This window comes from Pleuronectes platessa, chromosome 3, assembly GCF_947347685.1.
Source record: "Pleuronectes platessa chromosome 3, fPlePla1.1, whole genome shotgun sequence".
Classification (NCBI taxonomy): Eukaryota; Metazoa; Chordata; class Actinopteri; order Pleuronectiformes; family Pleuronectidae; genus Pleuronectes; species Pleuronectes platessa.
In genome coordinates this window covers 21,747,184-21,769,989 of record NC_070628.1, presented here as the reverse complement: position 1 = coordinate 21,769,989, position 22,806 = coordinate 21,747,184, and the positions used below count along the sequence as shown (strand labels likewise).

The 22,806-nt window shown below is 42.0% G+C and overlaps 2 protein-coding genes across 3 annotated transcripts in view; both read left to right on the top strand.

Moving 5' to 3' along the window:
* The first annotated feature begins 3,767 nt into the window (after positions 1-3,767).
* On the top strand, positions 3,768-10,645 carry pycr1b (pyrroline-5-carboxylate reductase 1b). The gene is made up of 9 exons (XM_053419113.1): positions 3,768-3,935; positions 4,468-4,561; positions 5,241-5,311; positions 5,509-5,688; positions 5,878-5,985; positions 6,165-6,278; positions 7,962-8,054; positions 8,625-8,788; positions 9,331-10,645. Exons 2-9 carry the CDS (start codon positions 4,495-4,497, stop codon positions 9,506-9,508), a joined length of 975 nt encoding a protein of 324 aa, XP_053275088.1. The 5' UTR covers positions 3,768-3,935; positions 4,468-4,494; the 3' UTR covers positions 9,509-10,645.
* A 6,374-nt stretch (positions 10,646-17,019) lies between these two features.
* mafgb (v-maf avian musculoaponeurotic fibrosarcoma oncogene homolog Gb) overlaps positions 17,020-22,806 on the top strand; it is a 17,997-nt gene continuing 12,210 nt past the window's right edge. Inside the window, exon 1 of one of the 2 annotated variants that reach the window (XM_053419008.1) lies at positions 17,020-17,310. The gene's annotated coding sequence lies outside the window, so the exon portion shown is untranslated. Of the gene's footprint in view, positions 17,311-17,693; positions 17,960-22,806 lie in introns of those variants that run through there. The other variant, XM_053419009.1, reaches the window with a different exon arrangement.

Here is a 22,806-nt window from a genome sequence, read left to right as displayed (position 1 = left end):
GGTACTTTACAGAAAGCCAAAAAAATATTGTTTTTCCCCACACACGTATATCCTATAATGCTCCATTGCCTATTAAATACGAAGCAGACACATTTCCATTAGAGGGTCAAAGTACAGAGATGACCAGCCTGGCAACTTGATGGTAATCAGTTACCGTGTTGGTGGACACCAGTGAACCATCAGAAAGATAAGGAATCAACAAGTCTCCTCCTGGGACCTCCTGGTCAGAGTTATGGCCCCCGCTATACTTCTGGTTCCCTCGACATGATTGTGGAGTAAAGAACACTGTCAAGAAACGCTGTGTTCTTTGATTGATTTACTTCATTTCATCATCAGTCTGTGCTGCACACCTGGCGAACTGAGGATAGAGATACAGAAGTATATGACTTAATCTACTGCTGCTCTCCGACTGCAGCGTCCTTTGGGATTTTCGATCTTGGCGATGTTGTGAAATGCTGTGGGAAATCCTTTATTAGTTTTGGCTTTGACATAACATTGAAGGCTGACACTACCCTGGAAACCTAACTTCTTTTCTGCCCTTTCTTTTGTATTCCGTCTTTGTCACTCTTGTCTCAGACTGCAAGCGGGAGACGTACAAACACTCGGGAGAGATTTTCTGTCTGTCTGGGATATTAAATATGCACATCTTCTCTCACTTCGCAAATCTGCTTCTTTTTTTTCACACTCTTGGATTTTCTCGAGCACTTTCTCTCAGTCTTTCACACCGAGACACAAAAACACAGCTCTGGGCTGTAATCACTGCCAGCAACAAATTGTTGTGAACGCTTCAGCAAGATCTGCCTGTCGCTGTGTGCCCAAAAAAAACAGAAGAAGAAAAAAAAAGAAGAGCAAAACACAGATTTGTGAGTTCTGTTATTTTTTAATAAACCTCTCGGGGTTTTGTCAATTGTCAAAAAAAGAAAGAGAGGGAATGAGTGTTGTCACGCCTCAGCGCACATGCCCAGACTGAGTGATAGAACAGAGTCAGGCGGTGGTAAATTGACTGTGTGTATATGTGTGTGTGTGGGGGGGTGTTTGTGTGCGTGTGTGTGTGTGTGTGTGTGTGTGTGTGTGTGTGTGTGTGTGTGTGTGTGTAGGCAGAGCTGTAGGGATACATCACAGACATTTTCAGCTTGTTTGAGATAAGCTTTGAAAAACTGTTTTGTGGGTAATTACGCCACAAACCGAAGCAACAGGGGAAAAGCTACAATGTGACGACACTAGCGTCACGTCCTTTGTGTCGTTTGGGAAAATTCAAAGGTGAAGTGGAAGATTTGCACTAGCACCTATCAGATGATTGACTTTGCCAAGGAGGTTATGTTTTCATCAGCGTATCTTTGTTTGTCTGCGTGTTCCTCAACAGGATTTGGCAAGAACAACTTGAGGGATTACCACGAAACTTGCTGAAAATATGTCGTATGGTTCAAAGAAAACCCCATTTTTTCGTTTTCACTTTCTTTAACATAGTGAGCTACAGGGTTAGGGTTAGGGTCAGGGTTAGGGAGTCACTGATATTTCCTGACTTTCAATTTCTTGTTTGAGTCTAGCCCCCAAAACATTGGATGCTAAAATTCCCATAATGCAACCTCTTACATTCACTCTTCTGAACACCAGCTTCTTCTTTCATTCTCTACACTTTGAACTGTGTGTAAACTTTCTGTAAAAGAATGAACTGAGATGAGCTTTCTATAAAAGAAAAAAGTCTCAGGCTTGAGCTGAGATAAGCCAGAATAACCCCAACGACATCACAATGACATCATCGGGGTCCTTTTTGTCCGAATTGAACAGAAGAGATTATACCACAGTTTTCAGACTAATCCATCTGAATGACAGCCTTGCTGTGCAGAGAGTCAGCATTCACACCATCATAGAAAGACATAAAATTGAGGAATCATAGAATTCCACAATTAGAAATACTGGCAAAGACTCTGAGCAAAGTAAATATTGATTTTAAGGTGTTTGCAAAGACACCGGTAGAGAGATAACTGATGATATGTATCAATTTGTCAAACTGGCGCTGCTGAAGCCCAACCTCAGGCCATGCATTCTGCTCTATATATAGACAGGAGGATCCGCCATCCCTCAGGCAGTCCTGCAGCTCTGTGAGAAAATAGATGGTATGTGGCCCCTCAGAGGAGACATGCAGGATCTATGCTGCAGTGTAAATTTAGTCTGGCATGGCTGAGACACATGAAAGGAAGAGGCAGACGGACGGACAAGAGGAGGGTCGCTCCCATTAAAACATGCAGAGGGCAGATTTTAGCATTAAAATGACAGAGGCAAGACGAGTCCAGGGCAGATTTTCAGAATATGCATTGAATTGCTCAGGGATAGGAGGCCAGACCGAATTCAAATGCCATGGCTCATTAGTGTTTCTGGGGTCCAAGTCTTCTTTATTTCAGATTCTGTCAAATCTAATACTAGTCTACAGTCACCTGTTAGAATAATAATCCCTCATTCAAATTCAGGTTCTTCTGGTTTCATGAAATGTGTCCAGGATTCAGGTTTGAAGCTCAATTGCATTCATAATGAGCAGCACTGAGCATGGTCCTGGGTTATTCATGCGGATGATTTAGTTTTTAGGAATGTGAAAATGAACTGCACCTGTACCAATACTAATGTAAAAATGTATAAATACTAATTTAGCGGCTGCATGTCTTTACATGACTTTACAATACGCAACATACACCAACATTATATAAAGAGGTAAATCCTGAAACCCTACTATTAGCCTATTATTCTGCATTTTTACATCATGTCGTTGCGTCTTCATCAGGTAGTTCTCATAACACATAGTAAAGAAAATACTCTATTAAATGTTCTGCACGTATTGTTTCACCTCAAGTAAATGGTTAGAAAAGTATTATTATATTAAATATACTTAAAGTACTAATTGTGTAGAATTCCTCCATTCATGATGTGGTAATGAGCAGCTAGTATACCCTTTGATTATTATTGATTCATTAACTAAGATTAGCTAATTAGAAATACTTTATAAACTGTTTGTTTGCTCAATTTGTTTTACATTTGCATGGTAAAAAAAAGATTCCTATTAGTGGTCTATGGAAGCATAAATAAGCATCAAATGGAAATAATACTCAGATATAATGAGTACAGTATTGAGTAAATATACTGAAAACGATAGCCCACACAGTATTTGCACTTCACCTGATCCATCCCAGGTGTATCCCATGCAGGCTGGGCGCTACCATCTCTGATGATGTATGATTGATTACCTGGTAGACCATTGATCACAGGCTCATACTTTGAGTTTTATACATCATGTGAACGTAAAACAATACACATTTGTATGTAATCAGTGTGTGTGTGTGGAAGATAATGTTTACAAATATTATAAGAGTTTAACAACTTCTAATCAATAATAATGAGACATGTATTGTGATAATCATCAATACAGACTGATATGAACTTGTATATCATGTTATGATATTTGAACATCTCTTCTTTGTATAAGCACATTGCAGCCATGAGTTAGGTGGTTTTAATAGTTGGATCCACAGGAGCTGGGAGTCTGCTGACTATAATTTCTCAGTACAGGTCCGGTAGACCGTGTTGACTCAGTCAGATGTGGGATGAATAGATGCTGTCAGTCTCAGCCAATTTCAAGATAACCTACTTTACATCTCTCTTGATTTGGCTGCATGAACCCACACAACTGATGCAACCTGTAGACCCCGCCCAGATCCCGTAATCTAGTTTCCCATTGGTCAGACGCTAAGGCTGCCCCTGCCGTCATTGGCCCATGTCGCCGCTCTTCACAAGTTACGGAGCGCAGCCGGGAGAGGGGAAGCCACGTTGACACGGACCGGGAGTTTCATGGTGGAGATTGTGTGTGTGTCCTCCGGAGGTAACGGTCACGTCGTCGGGTGAACATCCGTGAACTCAGGCAGCTCCGCTGAAACATCAAGAGAAAGGTAACGAGCCCAGGGGCATGTTAACGTGTCGCTTTCATCAGCTAGCACAGCGGCTAGCTCACAGAGCCGCTAGCCCAGGACAGGTGGACATTAGCTAGCTAGATAATGCTACCATCAAAACAGCATCGAGCAGAGCTAGTTAGCATCTACTAAGACAATAACAATGGGAAATCAGCACTGACACTTATCCCACAGTAATATTGGATAATAAAAGTACAAACTCAGTTTCTCACTATGATGGAAAACAAAGATTTGATGTCCTTAAGTGTCATTTAAAGGAGTTGGTTGACTAAAACAATTACTTAGTTTCCCACTGCAGAGCAGTGATTTCCACCATATCCCAGTTAAACCAGAGTTTCTGGGATGTTTCATCATCCTCCTCCACTCTCTCTGGAACCATTCCAGCATTTTCCTCCACATCACCAAAGTCTGTCTGAGCGCTTTGAATCAGAACTGGATACACACATAAGTCAGCTCACAAGTGTATTCTACTGAAATGCATGGTTGTCACTAACAGCTTTTTTATTTGCAGGACAGAGAGGCCACATCATCTGACAGCATGAGTGTTGGATTCATTGGAGCAGGCCAGCTGGCTCATGCCCTGGTGAAAGGGTTCACAGCTGCAGGTGAGACCACTTTCTTTATTATGCAAGGTCCACCAGGGTTACATCACTGATGTGATATCTTAAACCAACATCAGCCATCTTTGACAAGGGGAACATCCGAGCCTGAGCAAGATTTTGGTTAAAAAAATGCTCTCAGGCTTGATATTCTAGTTTAACTATAAACTTCTATTATAAATAACTTAATATTAAAACACACAAAAACATAGAATTGAATTAAGAAGATCTTATACAAATCTTTTACGTTAAAATGTAGACATAAGTTTGCATCTTTCCTAAATAGTTTTTTCTGTAAGATAAGTATTATACATAAACACTGATATATCTGTGAAAGGGTCTTTTTGATTCAATTGACTAACTGATGAATCTGTCAGGCTCTAGAAAAAGGAAGCAGTCACATCTATACACTAGTTATAAAACAAGGCTGCACCCGTAGACCAGTCATTTCCAAATATATGTACTTCCACAATTCTGAAATAATACTCTATGATCTTACTACACCTCCATGTTATTTATTTTGACTTGTTTATTTACTTTATAGTCCTTTACGTGTTCCTTTCTCTGTTTTGACTATGAACTTAACTGCTGCAACATGTGAATTTTCCTGCTCGGGATCAGGAGACAGGTGTTTTTTCCCTTCTCTTCTTACCTCCTCATTCCTCACTCTCCACTTCCTCTACAGGTGTGATTGCTACACAGCGGATTACAGCCAGCTCTCCAGATACAGACCTGCCAACGGTTTTAGGGCTGAGGGTGAGAGGACAAGTTTCTGCATGGCTGTGGTGGGCTGTCTGATAATGAAAAGTGCTGGTGTGGGATTGAGGGGCTTGTCTGAAAGGTTATAATTTGTGCATGTAGCTGTAATAACACCAGTTTAGTTTCTCAGTGCCTTTCAACATCCTCTCACTTTCCCATCACCAATTCTCCTCATTGTTCTTCTTCTTCTGCAGAAAATGGGGGTGAACCTGACAACAAGCAACAAAGAGACCGTCAGTAAGAGCGATGTGCTCTTCCTGGCTGTGAAGCCCCACATCATCCCCTTCGTTCTGGATGAGATCGGGCCTGACATCGAGGACCGTCACCTCATAGTGTCCTGTGCTGCAGGTGTCACCATCAGCTCCATAGAGAAGGTCGGCCTCCTTTACAATTACTCTCTCTCGCTGCTCTGTAAACTGCTGAAGTTTCTTGGACACTCCACCCTTTTTGTTGTAGTTATTTTTTTATTAAGTTATTTGTCATTAATCCTGAGGTAGAAATCGTTTTACACCATGTCTGTTCTAAAAACATATCCTCTGTTTCCATTTTTGTAATTTTAACAGAAACTGCTTCAGTATCGATCAAATCCTAAAGTCATGAGGTGTATGACGAATACTCCGGTGGTGGTGAAAGAGGGAGCTACAGTGTACGCCACTGGGACACATGCAGAGGTAACAGAGACTTTAAGAGTCCCATTATTTATGAATGCATTAACAGGAAGGACTTATTTATTCTGTTTTTATTCAGTCTTTACTCAGAATATACTATATACGACATGTGAACATTTTGCCTGCACTTCAGATAAACTTAAGTCATTCAAAAAAATTATAATTTGTCCTCTTCCTCTTAGGTTGAGGATGGAAGGTTACTGGAGCAGCTGATGTCCAGTGTAGGATACTGCACCGAGGTGGAGGAGGACCTCATTGATGCCGTCACCGGTCTGAGTGGCAGTGGACCAGCCTACGTAAGTGACTGACTGTTCTGTGTTTGTCAGAAAGCACAGTGCAGTTTGTGAGGTTAGCGGATCCACCCGGAATCTGAATAGAAGGTGTCCAAGATAAACAATTTTGGCTGTGACTGAGCAGTCTGGCATGTAGGAAGTGATCTATGTAATCCTTTTGGAAAGTTGCTCAGCCGGTGATTATGTCATGTCAACCGTCACATTTCATTCAAATCTCTCTAGTTCATTCTAGTTAGGCTGTCTTCTTATAATTTTCCAAACTCTTTTTTACACTAAGGGAGTCACTTATTTATACTAATGCTGGAGTGATCTGATAAGCTGCCATTATTTATCTGTATTTTCAGCTGTCTGGCTTCACAGACAGTGCCTCAAGTAACAATGTTTCTTTATCTATCACTTATTTAGATTCATTATTTGGTCTATAAGATGTCAATTAGGGATGGGCGTTAGATTAAATTGTCTTCATCGATCGTCGAGAGAGTTAATGACGAATTTTCGATTAATCATTAATATTTTCAAGTTAAAAAATTCACTATTTATAAGCTACATTCAAATGCAGTGGGGAAAAAAAGCGTGTTTCCTCATTGAGATCTTTATTACAACATGAACAAAATATGCGCTGCCGTAATCTTAAGCAGCGGAGCCGACAGCTAGAAGCCGGTGCTACTAAACACAACTGACCCTAGTTTTTTTCCCCTCCAAAATAAAATAATAATAATATAAAAAAACATTATGTTAAACAACAACTACAAATATATAATACTTAGGTCTGACAGGTTTTGCAAAATGTAACTCAAAACTATCAAACAAGGTACCGAGTCGAGAAAGCTTCATAAAAATAACCAGTAACTCACATACAACTTCAGCACCAGCCTACGGGTTTGTGTTGAGAAAGATGAGCATGTTAAACTGCTCTGGGGTCAGACGCGAACGCAGCCTGGTGACCGTCAGTCCAGCCGCCGAAAAACCCGCTCTGAGGGGACTGACGTCGCCGTGATACACAGGTAGCTCTGTGCTAACTTGGCTAGCCTGGCCGCGGCTCCGGTGTTTGCGCTCCCCTCGTCCGTGTCAGACAACGCAGGCTCCTTGTCTCCCCCAGCCTCTGGGATAGCTTCGCAGTGTTGGCAGTGAACCAAGTCATTTTTTAACTCAAAATGGTCCCACGCAACACTTCGCCGTGTCGCAGGTAACTGAGTAGGACTGTGGTGTTTTTTTCAAACACTGCCCCCCGTGGTCAAATGTGTAATTAGCGAATTTCTTGATGGAAAAATTATTTCATCGACGAAATTCTTAATGATCAATTAATCGATCGTCGATTAATTATGCCCATCCCTAATGTCAATGTATTCAATTCATAATCAATGGCATATACGTGATCTTCATAACTCTTAGCATCAAATAGTCACCTGTTTTTTGTATGGATTGATGTAGTTGGTTAAACAACAACTCACAACTTTACACGACCACCTGGCATTTACTGCCAGGTGGTCGTGTAAAGTCAAATTGACATTGAGGAAATTTTGGGATGATGGTTTTTAAAAGTAAATTTTATTGTTCTACGTAATATTATGAAGATTGAAAGGTAAGTAATTGGGAAGCAAGGAGCACAAGAACAGACTTCTATATTTAACATTTTGTGAAAGTTTGACACGTTGCTTTTAAAGAAAAATATGAATCTTTTCACAGGCATTCACAGCCTTGGATGCTCTCGCAGACGGAGGAGTAAAGATGGGCCTGCCCAGGAGACTTGCTGTCAGACTTGGAGCTCAAGCCCTATTGGTTAGTTGTGTGTGTGTGTTTGTGTTTCTGTGTGTTGATTCTCTACAATTAGGCTCCTTGAGTCGTTGGCCATCTGTGTGTTAGGATTTAATTGCTACTAAAAATGATGTGACTGTAAATCAAAGTTTGCCCGTTATTCGGAATGGCTAAATAAATACAGAAGTCCTGACCTTAAAAAACAACTAGAATAGCACACTGTTTTTCGATATTGTGGTAGCTTCTTCAGACTCGGTATCCAGCTTCTCTCTGCATCTTGGGGAGCAGTAATTTCTGTTTGGCTTTCTTTCAGGTGTTGTTACATAGTTGAGATGAAAGCTCTGAGAGTCCCCTGCTATTTGCACATTTGTCGGAAACATTTACAGAAGGCACTGTAGTAGTAAAGTGATGTTGGGCCATTCTGCTGCCATGTTGCCTGGAAAATCTTAAAATTTTCTAAGAATTTATGGATTTTATTTCCTGGAGGAAATTTTTTAAAACATTATGATCACAGAAGGATTTCCGCTGTTGAGGATGGATTCCTCAACAGAGTTTTCCTTCATACAAATCCTCATCTCCTGCGTTTCTCTTCAGGGAGCAGCGAAGATGTTACTGGACTCGGATCAGCACCCTGGCCAGCTGAAGGACAACGTGTGCTCACCAGGGGGCGCCACCATTCATGCCCTGCACGTCCTGGAGAGCGGTGGCTTCCGCAGCCTCCTGATCAACGCAGTGGAGGCTTCGTGCATTAGGACACGGTGAGACACTTGTAAAAGGAAATGCACATCACACTCGACAACACCACCATCTCTGCTCCTGGGTTCTAAGATTTGCATAACCCCATTTTCAGTCGAGGTCACACTTTTCTGTCTATAAAATCTCCAAAATATAGACAGATAATGAGATTTTGCCAAATTGAATATCTTAGTAGTTACATCTTCAGGTTAAAGGAACCAAAACTGAGCTTTCTCACAAGTGACAAGTCATTTTATCCTTGTTTTATTCTTGCGATGATCATTTTTTATATTTGTATTCTGCTTTCAAGACCATGAAGAGCAGCTAAAATATACATTTTATATATATTTATATATAAGCAGTGCTATATTTCCTAATCATTTGATTTATTTGAAAATTACACCATACAATACAATTCTCTCTTGATCCTACTCCTATGTCACATAGGACTTTGGGCTGTTGGTATCTTCTTGCTTATCATTGATACAATTTATTGAAACGTGATACACACTAAAACCTTCATGTGTACTGCACACCTGACCTGAGGCCTCTCTTCCTCTCACAGGGAGCTGCAGTTCCTGGCAGACCAGGAGCGTATTTCTCCAGCAGCAATTAAGAAAACCACACTGGACAAGGTGCTCCAGCAGCCTGGAGTCGCAGTCAGCGGAGTGGCTAATGGGAACGGCAAGTCGGGGCTCAACCTGTTCAACAATCGCAGTTCTGGGGTCAAGAAGAAGAACTGAGTACACATAGGGGCGGACACACACACACACACACACACACACACATATATACATGTTACAGGATTAAGTGTACTATATGTACACATGGAGTAAACAATCAAAAACATACTATTTAGCCATAGAATTAAACAAACCGACTCTGGGCTGGTCTTGAAATCACATTCAAATTGCTTTGCTAAATAATTTATTCATACTTGAATGACTTTTGGACCTGATGGTGTCACCGCCAGTTTATACACAAGCACAAGTGTATTTTGGTCGCTCACAGTTACAGCCTTATGTCGTGATTTAGGATAACTGTTTAAAAACACACAAATCCAGATACACACTGAGGAGTGCATTTACAATTTGCTATCTGGGCAGTTGAACGATAATGACCCAGTGGGCCATGATGGGATCCTGGTATGCACCAGGCAGCAGATGGCTGCTGGGAATCATCAAGCCGTTAATGTCAATGTATGTCTTTTAATGTGTATCTTCTAAAAACATGAAGCTAAAATGTTAGTCATCATGTATCCTTTTTTAGTTGGTGCAGTTATCTTTGTTAAGCCAACAGTATTATGCTGTTAAAGACCCCAATATGGGTTTATCAACCTTTTAACGCCTTTATTTTTCTTGTCGTTTTTCTTTCGTATAACAACACTATGGTCCTCATGGATAAAATACCTTCCCTGTGTTTTTATATTTGGGATTTTTAGCACATTAAGAATATTGTGCCTTTCGACCCATAACTTTTTCCTCAAACATTAAGGTCATTCCAAACTGTAAACCTCTGATGGCAAACGTTCTCCCCGGATCCCTCTGTTAACGTTTGGGTTTTGACCTGTTATCTTGATTCTTCAAATGTTTCTCACCATGAAGGCACTTTTTTGTGTATTCTGTCATAAGGTAATTCGATGTTATTTGCTAAAAGAAAGTATTTCATTCAAACCGCTTGCTGAAGAATATTTAAGTATGATAATGAAAGCGTAAACTCAGCCATTAATCCGTCCTAATTGTTTATTTTGTGTTCTGTATATTTTTTATCCACATCAATGTTAGATGTTATGTACGCATTGGTTCAGCATATCAACCACTGAATTGGTGTGCCTGGCGGAAAGACGATATTAAAAAAACAGATGCTTACATTGTTCCTAAGCTGTTTGTCCAGGACTGAGTTTAATATGATACCAATTTTTACTCTTAAAGCCCTGCACCGACTCTACTGGGTTGCTTCTCAAAAATGAAGTGTCCACTTCCTTTTTACTGGCTCCACATGTTTTGTGTGGTTTAAGGTCCCTCTTGCACGAGAATGAACCAGATTGTTCTGTCAGTGAAGTCATTAAAATGCACCCCGGCCTGCAGATGGTGCTGTGTGGTCATGGACCATTTGCACATTCTCATGAAGATCACATTACACTCAACACAGCTGCCAGTTCAGAGGGACTTAAAATTGACCCTGACCTAACATCAAATATAACTACACCACGTCACTTATTGGCTGACAGCATTAACTGTAGCACTACAGTTACATGTTTCCTTCTGTCCATCCAAAACACTCCCACGGTCTTATTCTGTCTCCGCTGGTCATTCACTGCCTCTTCACAAAGTCAGATTTTGCATATGTCATAAATATGAATGGTGAAGGTGTTTCTCCTCGCTGGCCTGGAGATGCATTGTGATTGGCTGTGCTAAGAGGAAGCCCAGTCCAATTTTAGAAGCTTTCCGTCAGCAGGACATATGACCAGTGTGTGTGCGAACATGAATTTCCCTCTGCTCCTCTTCCTTAGACGTGTTCATGTCATTACTTAACCAGTTTAGAAACACAGGGGGGCTGTCAATGGCGAGATAACCTTTACGTAAAGATGTGAATGAATAAAAGTACTTTGTTTATTGTCCTAAATATCAACAGATAAACGCAGTTCAAGTCTCAGAAGCAGTTTTTCTGCCAAGAAATGCCCCAGAGGTTAACATATTATTATATATAACATTATTAGATTGTAATAAGAATACATCATTTTTAAAGTGTTATAGCTACTACTCAATAAAACAACATGGGCAATTGAGACGGGAATTTCGTGGAACTGTTAACAGATCTGAAATTTGACAGGCAGCCCTGAACAGCCACTGCATTTTTCAAAAATGGTTGCTTTCATTTTTGCATGCATTGATTTGATGAGCTATAACCATTTTATTCATACAAACTAAATGTTTTAATGGACAGCATGGCGCTGCATTAAGGTTCCCAGTCTTTCTGTGTAGAGTTTTCATGTTCTCCTTGTGTCTGTGGGTTTTCTCCAGGTACCCCAGCTTCCTCCCCACTGTCCAAAACATGCAGTTTGGGGTTATATTAAATTGAGTCTATAAATTGACCGTAGGTGTTAATGGTTGTATGTTGACCCTGCAATATGCTGGCGAACTGTCCGGGGTGTACCTTGCCTCTCGCCCACTATCTGGAATTTGTTCCAGCTCCTCCCTGCAACCCTCAATGGACAAGCTCAATAGACGATGGATGGATGAATTGATAATCTGATCATATCTAAAAGTACCTAATTCTCATGAATTTAGCCGAGTAAAAGCATTAAGTACTGAATTGTATTTAAGCTCAGCGCTGTGAGCTTCCAAACTAATTATCAATAAGTTAGTAAAGGGCTGAAGTGCAGGCGCACATTTAGGTACATGAAGATGAAGCAGCTCCATCAGACATGAAGTCTGTGAAATATTTGGGTCCAATATGCTCCAGGCTGCTACATTGTGGATTAACAGATGCTGCTCTGTGTTGGAATGACAATACACAGGTGCATAATGGCAAAGGAAAAAGTAATGGCTTGTGAAGAGCCATGTCCACATTATTATCGAAACAATTTATACAGTACCTATTGTAGGATTAGTTTATTTTTCTTAAACTAACACACACAAGTGTCCATTGATTAAATTGCAACCCGCATGCTCTTAGTGCTCTTGGGCTGTTTATTTGTGCGTGCAATGGTTTTTCCTCCGCCACTGAAGTGTCTTGGTAATCCCTTTTTTATGCCAAGAGGTTATTCTCCGCTTGCTCCTGTCGCTCTCCGTTAGGATTAGCCATTCCCGCGGAGACATCCATTTGCCTCTCATTATTGGTCTTCTGTTGCGGCGGATTTAAGTGCCTCCATTCCACCCAAGGTGAGGAGGCTGCTCTCTGTGTCAATCATTTTGACACTGGCCGAGCGTCTAAGATGCCAGTTCAGTGGCAGATAATCCTAGAGTTGGAAAGTTTGGACTGTGTGTCTGTGTGTGTGTGTGACTGTGTGACTGTGTGTGCGTGTCTGTGACTGTGTGTGAGCACGTGCTAAATCCAGCCCAGCATGGGATTTCTGTCCACAGGTAGGCCAGATGCTACCTGTCATCTCCATTCAATCAATGCAATCACTGACCTTTGCAACATGGTTTTTTGCATATGGTATCAAGGCCAGGAGGAGGAGGAGAGCCAGAAACCAAGATGAGTACAGAGATGGAAAGGCTCTTTCTTTGCTATTTGATTGTCTCCTCCATCACCACCTCCACAGGACATCCCCCTCATTCTCTTTACTATGAAAAACAGACAAGTAAGAGGTGTTTGTTTGTGGTGGCAGTCGTCCATGTTCCTGTTTCACTGTTTGTGCACTGTGTGTGTGTGTGTGTCTGTGTTTGTGTGTAGCTGTGATCTCTGGGCTGATACAGTATCAGTCTGGTGCAGCTGTCTGGCGAAACGGTTGCAGAAAAGAGGAAGCTCTTACTGTTACCACATAGTCAGTGAATATGGAGCTTGTGCTTCTGTCTGGTGTCAATGTGAAGTGAAAAGGTCTCCAGGGTGCACACACACACACCTGTGTTCAGACCACATCACCTTTTACATACTTTATTGTAAATGCCATTTTGCACATCAGTCTACACTCAGTAATGATGATAATATAACCTTATTTCTATACCACTTATAAAAACAGTGTTATAAAGTGCTTTACAAGTTTTATGGGAATAAAATAACGCAAAAGATAATATTAAAAACAAACATCTTTTAAAATCAGGCACTAAAAGGCTTTCCTTTAAAAATATTTTAAGAAATTATTTAAAAACTAATTAAGTGCTGACAAGTCTAATCTCTTCCTGGCATGGAGTTCCAGAGCCTTGGGGCCCTAATGGCAGGAGCCCGGTAAGCCTGAGTCACCAGGCTTGACTTTGGAACTGCTACCAAGTGGTGGTTGGGAAATGTTAGATCACTGCCAGGAGCAGAGGGAGTTAGTTCCTTTGTAACATAACTGGGGGCCAGACCATGCTGAACTTTAAAAGTCAAACCTTAATTTAACTGGCAGCCAATGAGGGGAGAAGAATGGGGGAGATTTGGCCCCTATGCCTGGTGTTGGTTAAAATACAAGCAGCAGTCTTCTTCCCTGAAGCGGAGACACTGAGGATTGACTGGTACATGGAAGCAGTGCATTGCAGTAGTTCAGGTGTGAGAAGACAAATTAATAAGCTTCTCTTGGTCTGGAGAAGACTGACCTGAATGAAGATTGGCTTTATTTCTTAAGTGGCAGTAACAAGATTTTATAAGGCTATTGACATGGGATTCAAATTTTTGGTTTGAATCAAATGTGATACCAAGGGATGTGGATTTCATATCGCTTGCCAATAAATGGTGTTTCTAACCAATAAATAAAAGGACATTTATTTACAAGATTCCTTGTTTAAAAACTAGAAAAATGTCTCATCTAAAAAGGTTTTCAGGCATAATTCAGTATTATGTAGGAGCACCTTTGGCCACAGTTCCAACTTCAGCTCCTCCAGGGGAAGTCCTCCACAAGCTCTGCACACCTGGATTTTAGTTGTTTATCTCGCTCCTCCTGGTAGATCCTCTCAAGCTCCAGCAGGTTGGATGTCTGGGAACAGCCACCGTCAGGTCTCTCCACAGACGTTCTATGGGGTTCAAGTCTGGGCTTTGTCTTGGCCATTCAAGGACATCAGTTCACAATGATGGTAAAGCATTCCCCCACCATGTTTCACCATAGGGACGTTTTTGCCTGGTGTTTATCACGTGTTTGGTGTTCTGCCTTAAGTGTTAGATTTGTGTCGCTTAACAAAAGGGAAACATTCTCCTCATGCTCAGTCCTTTAAATGCATGCGTTTTAATAAAAGGCATACGACAGCAAGTTGGGGTTTGTCTAAGGAGATTTTGCCTAGCACCCGCTCAATTTTCTTTAGATTAAGAATTCAATTGTTTAAAATTCACATTGCTATCTTTCACAGTGAGGCTAACTATCACTAGTAACATTGAGCTTTAATTATCGTGCCATGCATTGTGAAAAACAACTTTTAAACTTTAACAATCTCAATAGACATGTGTTTTTATACTGCTTATATTCTTCTGAGTCTGTTTCCTTACTGTAAATTCTACTGTATCCCCCCCCCCCCCCCCCCCACACACACTTTTAATAAGACAAACTCAAATTCCCTCTTCAAATCTACTGATAAACCTGTGATTAAAGCTCAGATAAATGTATTGGAGTAAAAAGTACATTCTTTCAGTCTGAAATATAGTGTAATGCAATGTTGCATAAAATTGTAATACTCAGCTCAAAATACCAGAATTGACCTCAGAGTGTTACTTAAACACAGCACTTTAGTGAATGTGGTCGGATTCCAGTTTTCACTGCATCACTGTGTTTCTGACACAACAGTTTTTGTGGGGTTTAGTTTCAAAAGTAAGGCAAGAAAGGAAGTACTCAGCTCATTAAAATAGGTAGGTTTAGTAATACCCCAATGTAGAAATACTATCTTAGAAACATTAGTATCAAAATATACAAAAAGCTAAAGTAATCATTATGCATAATAGCCCATTTCAGAAAGAAAATGTATATTGTAATAATTAATATAAATATTGATGTTGTAGTTAAAGTTGGGGCTCATTTTAGGGGATCTATTTATTTGTAAATAGAATAATCTGAATCTTTACCATAACTAAAGCTGTCAGAAGAATATGATGGTGTTAAAATTACAGCATTGGCCTCTGAAGTGATCTGCAGTAAAGTAGCATATAATAAACATAGATTAGCACCTTTAGTACCTTTTAATAACCTCAAATTGTACTTAATTATATAGCCCTGCATAGCATCTACTCAAAACTGCCAGCATATGGAGCATTTATACTCCAGCTGTTTCCACAGAGTATGCAGGGCAAAGCTCCGCACTCAACAGTCCAGACTTTGCTGATGAAACGTCTCGAGGTCCTCGGGAAGGAAAATTGCAAAAAATGCTTCCTCCAAGGAAAACTGCCATTGAGATCCAGGAAACGGTTCTAAATCTGCTCCTAAATTGCTGTGTGGTTATATTCTGTCCCTGTCTTCGTCATTTTCAGCCAAACTCAATTGATATGTCATAAAGAATCTTTCCTCCCAGAGATTTACTCAAAAACGTCCAAGTGGAGTTTGATCAGTTAATGAATATGTAATACCATCAACTCTTTAGCAACTGTGTGGCATTATTTCGAAATAGGCTGCTGGTATTAGTTGAGTGCTTTCTTGTAAGGGAAGTCATTAGTTTCTGAGAAATGGAAATAGAATATTGATAAACAATTAGTCGGAATTGTTTAGATGTGATTTTAAATGGTGTTGTAAATCTGGATGGATGGTGTATGATGAAGGATCTGCTTCTAGAGGTTCATGCTTTTCTTCAGTCTATCAATGAGCTTTACCATTAAAACAGGAAATAGTTCAAGTTGTCATGCATTCAAATAACCAAATATAAAAAACTGAGTTGGCTGTAAAAGTTAAAAATCAATGAAAAATTATTTCCAGATTCAAATTCTTTACAACTTGGAAAACGCTACATTTACATCTGGCAAATTTTTGGGAATGTCAAAAGTGACGGTTTGTTTTATGGAAGCTGAGTCAGGAGATTTTTTCATATGTTCATTTCATGTTCTTTTAACATGAAATGAACATATGATCATAGCAATTTAACAAAGGTTCAATATAAATTAATAGATAGATCTATTGTTTAAGCACATTGAGGAGGTATAATATTTCTACCTCAGATTTGTAAATGTAATCTCAAAATATAAATAATTATTTATCCCGTGTTTGTGAGTCTCTACCCATAAAGGAGAGAAAATCCTTTTCTTTAAACTTAATGGAAATAATAATGTGACATTTGTCATGATAACTATTGATGTCAACTGATATCAACAATATATATATAATTGTTTGGACACATCAACCGATCCTTGTGGAAAGTACACATTTAATATATCTGTTCTTCTATTTGTTTGGTGTCTGTCTTTGCACATTCATGCTGTCTTTTTTGCTTGGGGGAGGGGGGGGGGATTTGTGCATTTTCATGAAAAAGATGGGGAAATGCAGTCAAATCTGGTGCCACATAAAGTTTAGTTTATTGCTACTCAGTAACGAGGGTTATTTTTCCAGCGTGTCCTGTGTGATTCCCTCTCTGGGGACCCGGAGCCTGGTGTGTCGGCTCAGAGATGTGCGCACAGAGGTGGGGCCGGCTCCTGGTCCCACTTCTCCTCTCAGGCTCTTGTTGTTGGAGCAGTCCATCACACAGTAGTAGCGTCTCGTGTCTCTTTAAATGCGGGTTGCGTAGCCGCTTCATGAATGAAACCATGTGATCCAAACATCATTTGACGTCTGGCGCCTCCGACCATAAAGGAGTGGATGTATCTAAAGACCTGCGAGAAGGCGTGAGCGGAAAAAAACATTCCTCCAACTGCCTCGGCTCTTCCCCGGGTCGACCAACCAAGCGGCGGAACCCCAACCTCCGAGGGTGCGGCGGGCGAACGGCGCCGGTTTGACTTCTGGGTGAGTCAGCTTTGTGTGGAGCAGAACTCTTGTTTATTTCCCTGCAGGAAAAGAAAACTGCTGAATAAAGACGCGCTGTTTTGCTGAGTGTGCACGGCCGCCGCCGCCGAGTGCGGTCGCGTTGACGTTGCCGCTGGTCCCCGGTGTGCGCCGCCGCTGCGCTGTCCCGTTCAGTCCGAGCCTCCGCGGCCGCAGCAGCAGCGCTGTGGTTCTGCTGAATCATCACGATCCCGGTTCGTCATCCGGACCCGAACGTGGTCCACCGACACCGGGGTCGTTCGCTCTAACGCCGACTTATCAGCCGGTGATTCCATAACAACACAGACAAAGGGGGTGTAGGCTACGATACGTGAGGCTGTCAGGCTTAAGAAAGAAGCCATGTGTCGGTATTAGAGCACCGAGCGCGCTCCGTGCCGCTGCTACTCGCGGGGATTCCCTTGGTTTCTTACGGCTAGTTGACTGAATATCTAGAAAAAGAGAAGCGAAAGTAGAAACCCGAGCGTAGAGTCACAACTTATTCAAGAGGAAACCCTGGAAGAGCAGCTCGGCGCTTCCCTCTGCTCGGGGCGCTGGAGCGGCAGCCGCGGACACAAGCTGCCGCTGTCGCTTCACTGCCTCTCGGTGTGTGTGTGTGTCCGCCGCCGCGCAGGTAAGAAGATGACCGGTCAGCTGTTGGTCTGTTAAACTCAGGCTTAATCTGCCCTCCTGCTCCGGAGGTGACGTTTTAGTCTGGTCGCTGCTTGTTCGGATCAGTGAAAAGTGATGTGGGGGTTGGGGGGGTTAAAGAAAGACATTGTGTTGTGAGAGTCCGGCGGACACAGCTCCAGATCCCGCTGCGGCTGCTGCTGCTGCTGCTGCTGCTGGGGACCGTGTTGACATTTGCTTTGTGTCAGCCGGGCCTCCACTCCACCGTCGTTATCCCTCCACGGCCACACGGCGCGTTCAGCCCCTCGTTATGAGGCGGAGGGAGCCGGTCTATTTCCTGGCGTGTCTCGTTGTGTTGTACACCGGCGGCAGAGATGCTGATTCATCACAACGTTGTTATTTCGCAACGTTCGCGCGAGCGGCGCGGAGGCACGAGGGAGCCATGGCAACATGGCACCGGCGGCGGCGGCGGCGGGCGGACAAAGGTCTGGCGCGAGGGGAAGGAAGAGCTCGGTGCGAAGCAGCACGGGCCCGGTTCATGTGCGAGTAGCACGGCGGAGTGACGGTGCACGGGGACTGGGGGGATCAGAGCTCGTGTCGGCTTTTTCAAACTGTCACCGCTGCTAAGAACAAAAGATGGTTTCCTCAGCGGAGGTTCGGCTCAGGCAGCTCGATCCCACTCACCCTCGGTCAGGGGATTTCAGGCACATGGGGAGAGTGTGCGCGCAGGCGGGATAAATAACACGCGCTGAATTATTTAGCTGTTCAACCCCCATTCTTGTTTTACTTTGGGGGGGGTCTTGTTTCAATCCAGTTACAGTTGCATATGGACAAATCACAGTCACACACAGAGATGACAATGTGTATTGAGTGTATGCGCCTCGACCGGTAGGAGAGAAAGGGAAGGGGGTGGAAAAGACGGGATAGAAGAGAGGTGGAGAGCCGGAGTAATACAATCCTCACAAGCAGACAAAGCAATGACACCTGCTACCCTTGATATGCTCATTTCTAATTAAAACCCAATGTGTAAGGCTGCAAGATCTAACATTGTGTGTGTGTGTGTGTGTGTGTGTGTGTGTGTGTGTGTGTGTGTGTGTGAGAGGGCCAATTTTGGGTCAATACCATCGTTGTGAGTACATTTTGGCTGGTCCTCGCAAATTCAAAGGGTTGCGTGAGTGTTAAGACTTGATTTTGGGGCTATGGATTGAATTGGGTTAGGGTTAGTTGTGATGTTTAAGGTTAGGGTAAGTGTCTGGGGAATGCATTATGCCAATGAGTGACCTAACAACCATAGAGGGACAAGTGTTTGTGCGTTTGTTCAAAATTTGGTCAAACTCAAATGACAGCTGCGGGGAAAGGACACTTTTTCTGTTGTGATTAATGCTGGACACTTAATGCACATGAACCCACACAGGGACCCACTGCATGTGCAAAAAAAAGAAAAGAAGCAAGCACCTCATTGAACTATAAAGCGCCCTGCTGCAACAGAAGCTGCTCTGATTGATCTCCTGCAGCCGGGCCATTATGTGCTCGCCCGGTTGTAACCTATGAGCGTTGCAACTCTTAAACACTGAAGAGTAATAGGGAAGCTCTGTGGGCACAAGAAAAACAGAAACTTCACCCCCCTAATGACTCCATATCAGCAGCTTTAGTTCGAGTCAGCACTCTGCGGAGTGTATCAAAAGTATGTAGTAAGCAAGTTGGCAAGTACTGTAATAGAGGGTCATAATGATGAAACAGTTGTATCAGTATTGGAGAGAAGAGCACCCCTCCTACCCCCCTTACTCTCTCTCTCTCTCACTCACACACACACATTTCTCCCCATTTCCTTTTCTCATTGCCAACACACACACACACACCCCCACACACAACCTATGGGCTAAGCTTTTTATACTTGGTATCAGTATTTAATCAGTGCTTGAAGTGCATTTCTCTGTCAAGTACTTTCCCCACTTCCCTGGTGTTCATGGTAATTGAACGCTGACCAATGCTTATGTGTGCAACTTTGCTGATGGTGGCGGAGCGGCAAGGCGCACAGAGCAACGGGGATGAAGGAAGAGGGAGGAAGAATGAGAGATGGGATTTGCGGAGAGATTGAGAACAAGGACCTTTTTGTCTTCAAGGCATTCCCCTGAAAATGCTGAGGCGAAGCAAATGCGCTCTCGCTTGACAGATGGCGTTTTCACTTGTTACTTACCACAGCTAGTTTCTTTTGCCTTGTGCCGTATGTGTGTGTGAGGGAGAGAGGGAGACTGTGTGTGTGAATGTCTGTGTGTGTGTGCAAAGAGTGTAAGAGATACAACACCTATAAAAATCTAGTTGCTCTAGGGTTTGCAAGTAAGAGAGCAAAGTAAGCACCAAGGTTAAGAAGTGTGTTTGTGTGTGTGTTTGTTTGTGTGTGTGTGTGTGTGCAGACATAGCAATGGGAAGATGATTTTACTATCAGTTGGCCATTTCAACATTTTGCACTTGACAGTTGTTTCCTTTCCGTCATTTCACTTCTGAAGTCTCGATCCTCAAGAGGAAGTATTGAGTGTAACATCGGTCTGTTCTGCCACATCAGAAAACTGTGTGTGTGTTTCTGTGTTCATGGATCCTTGTTTGATTCCCTGCATTTGGGGTATAGGATGAATAGGACAGAAGCTATTGAATAGGTGTCTATTCAAGAAGAAATTTAGATTATTTATGTTGATAAACTGATTGTTTGGAGAATCAATCGGCTAAAGCTTTCATCTATAAAGTGTATTTTTTTTAAACACAAAAAGACTCAAAAAGGGAGTCTAATTAGTGCAACTTCAGGGATTTGAACTGTTGGTCAGACAAAACGATGTTTGAACATTGTCAGCTTTGGTCAAAGGAAATTGTAAAGTCACAGATTAATTACTGATTAAAATTATAATTAAATGCATATTTCCGTGTATTGTTCTAAAAACGTATTGCTGTTGCCTTCAAAATATGTCCATTAAACAGGACGGGATCTTCTGGCACTGTGTAATTCCTGCAGCACCTTTCTCTTTTGGGAATTTTTAGCCATAAGAAAATACCATCGTCCTATCAGTGTGACGGTGACAATGTTCTATTGTCTATCTCCTGTGGATGGGTTTCATTCTGTTTTGACCTGAGTTTCGGGTCATGATACAAACACCATGATAAGGTTTTATTTGTAAAACAAGAAAAATGTTGATATAACCGAGGAAATATCTGATGAATGAATAATCAAACAAGACTAAAGAATGAAGTGAGCCCAGAGTTTAGACCTGGGGTACTGGCACTGCAGTCGTTGTACTGACTAAAATGTACTGACTAAGATTCATTATACATAGGTATCAGTCAGGTGGTCATTCAAGTCTATTATTCTGAGCTGGTTTTCAATTATCAATCACATTTTGTAATTATGCACCATGACATTGAAACATGCTCCTGTAGTTTCTCGCCATAATCCTCTCTATCTCCTGAAGATGGTTCACAGCGGCCGCATCTATTGCAGGGCTGTGGTGGTGGATTGCATTAGATTGCACAGGTGTTCACAGTATTGTGTCCACCTCCCGTGCCTGTGCGTATGCGTGTGTGTGTGTGTGTGTGTGTGTGTGTGTGTTTGTGTGTGTGTGTGCGTGTGCGTGTAGGAGAGATAACATTGGGAAATAATCTCCAAAGTGCCGTCTGCATGTTTATGATCTTGTTTACTACTGGGATCCATTTCAGAAAAGTCTTGTTATGCTTGCAAATTTCAGAGTGCGAGAGAGGAGTTAAAAGAGAGAAGTAAAAGCTGGAATAAAAGATGGAATCAGAGGGAGGGAGGGAGAGAGCGAGAGAGCGGCGGAGACAAAAAAAAGGAAGCAGTGGGGCAGATCAATAGTTGAGTGTTTTTTCTCCACAGTAATGATGAAATATGGTGTAAGCAGATCTGGTGCATAATCATTGCTGTGCTCCACTGTTTTTTTTTTTTACCTGTGGGAGCGTGCTGCTTCTCCTTGTGTATTCTGAGATAGTATGTGTGTGTTTATGTGTGTAGAATCCCCCCCCCCTCCACAAGTGTCTTGACTCCTTATTTACATAAACCTCCCTGAGAAGCGGAAAATATATGAAATCAAGATAAATCCCACTGCAACAGCCACAAGAAGTCAAAGGGATTAGAAAATGGAAAAAAAAAAAGTTTAAGTTTAGTTCAAGTGGCTCCAATTACTGAACGTGCCCAATGCGCCCTTAAAGGGCTGTTGTGTGGTGAAATAGTGAGCTGGTCGTCCGTATAGATAATCAATCTGATCGGTTCTCTTTCAGTCAAATTCTTGTGTTCCTCAGAGGACCGGTGGGTTTATTTTGGAGCTGTTTGAGAAGGCTCCAGTTAGAGGAGACTACTCATTCCCACAAACACACAAACAATCTAACCCTTAGCAACGGTTTTCTTTTTGTTGTGTGCGGGCAATTTTAAGATATTGAGAATGGGCGTGTAGCTGTGGAGATGCAAGGCCCTGGTAACAGGGGCATCCACACCAGCGGTTGTCTACCAGTTGCATCATCTATATGCGCAAACTTGCCGCATTTTTTAGCTGCAGTGTGACGAACCCAGAATTGCGGTATGAGTTTCTGAACCTTTTTTAAATAAAACACACACATGCACACACACAGACACGCGGACCAACGTGTGGTGCCAAGTGGTAACGAGGGGGAACAAAGATAAGTGTAGCACCGGCTCTTTGACTTCACCTGTGGCATGAAATCACTTCCGTGAAGTGTTTGTTTTCGAGTTTTGAATTTCTCTATTTACATTAAAGTCTTATTTACAAACTAAACACTTGACACTGACTGTCTCTGATGCTTTTTTAACATATGCCAAAAGAGGATATATATTTA

Bases quoted from the DNA above. Each gene is read 5' to 3' on its own strand.
- pycr1b (XM_053419113.1), top strand. From the start codon at position 4,495: ATGAGTGTTGGATTCATTGGAGCAGGCCAGCTGGCTCATGCCCTGGTG. The intron at 4,562-5,240 runs GTGAGACCACTT...CTTCCTCTACAG, and splicing joins GAAAGGGTTCACAGCTGCAG to GTGTGATTGCTACACAGCGG. The intron at 5,689-5,877 runs GTCGGCCTCCTT...TAATTTTAACAG, and splicing joins CCATCAGCTCCATAGAGAAG to AAACTGCTTCAGTATCGATC.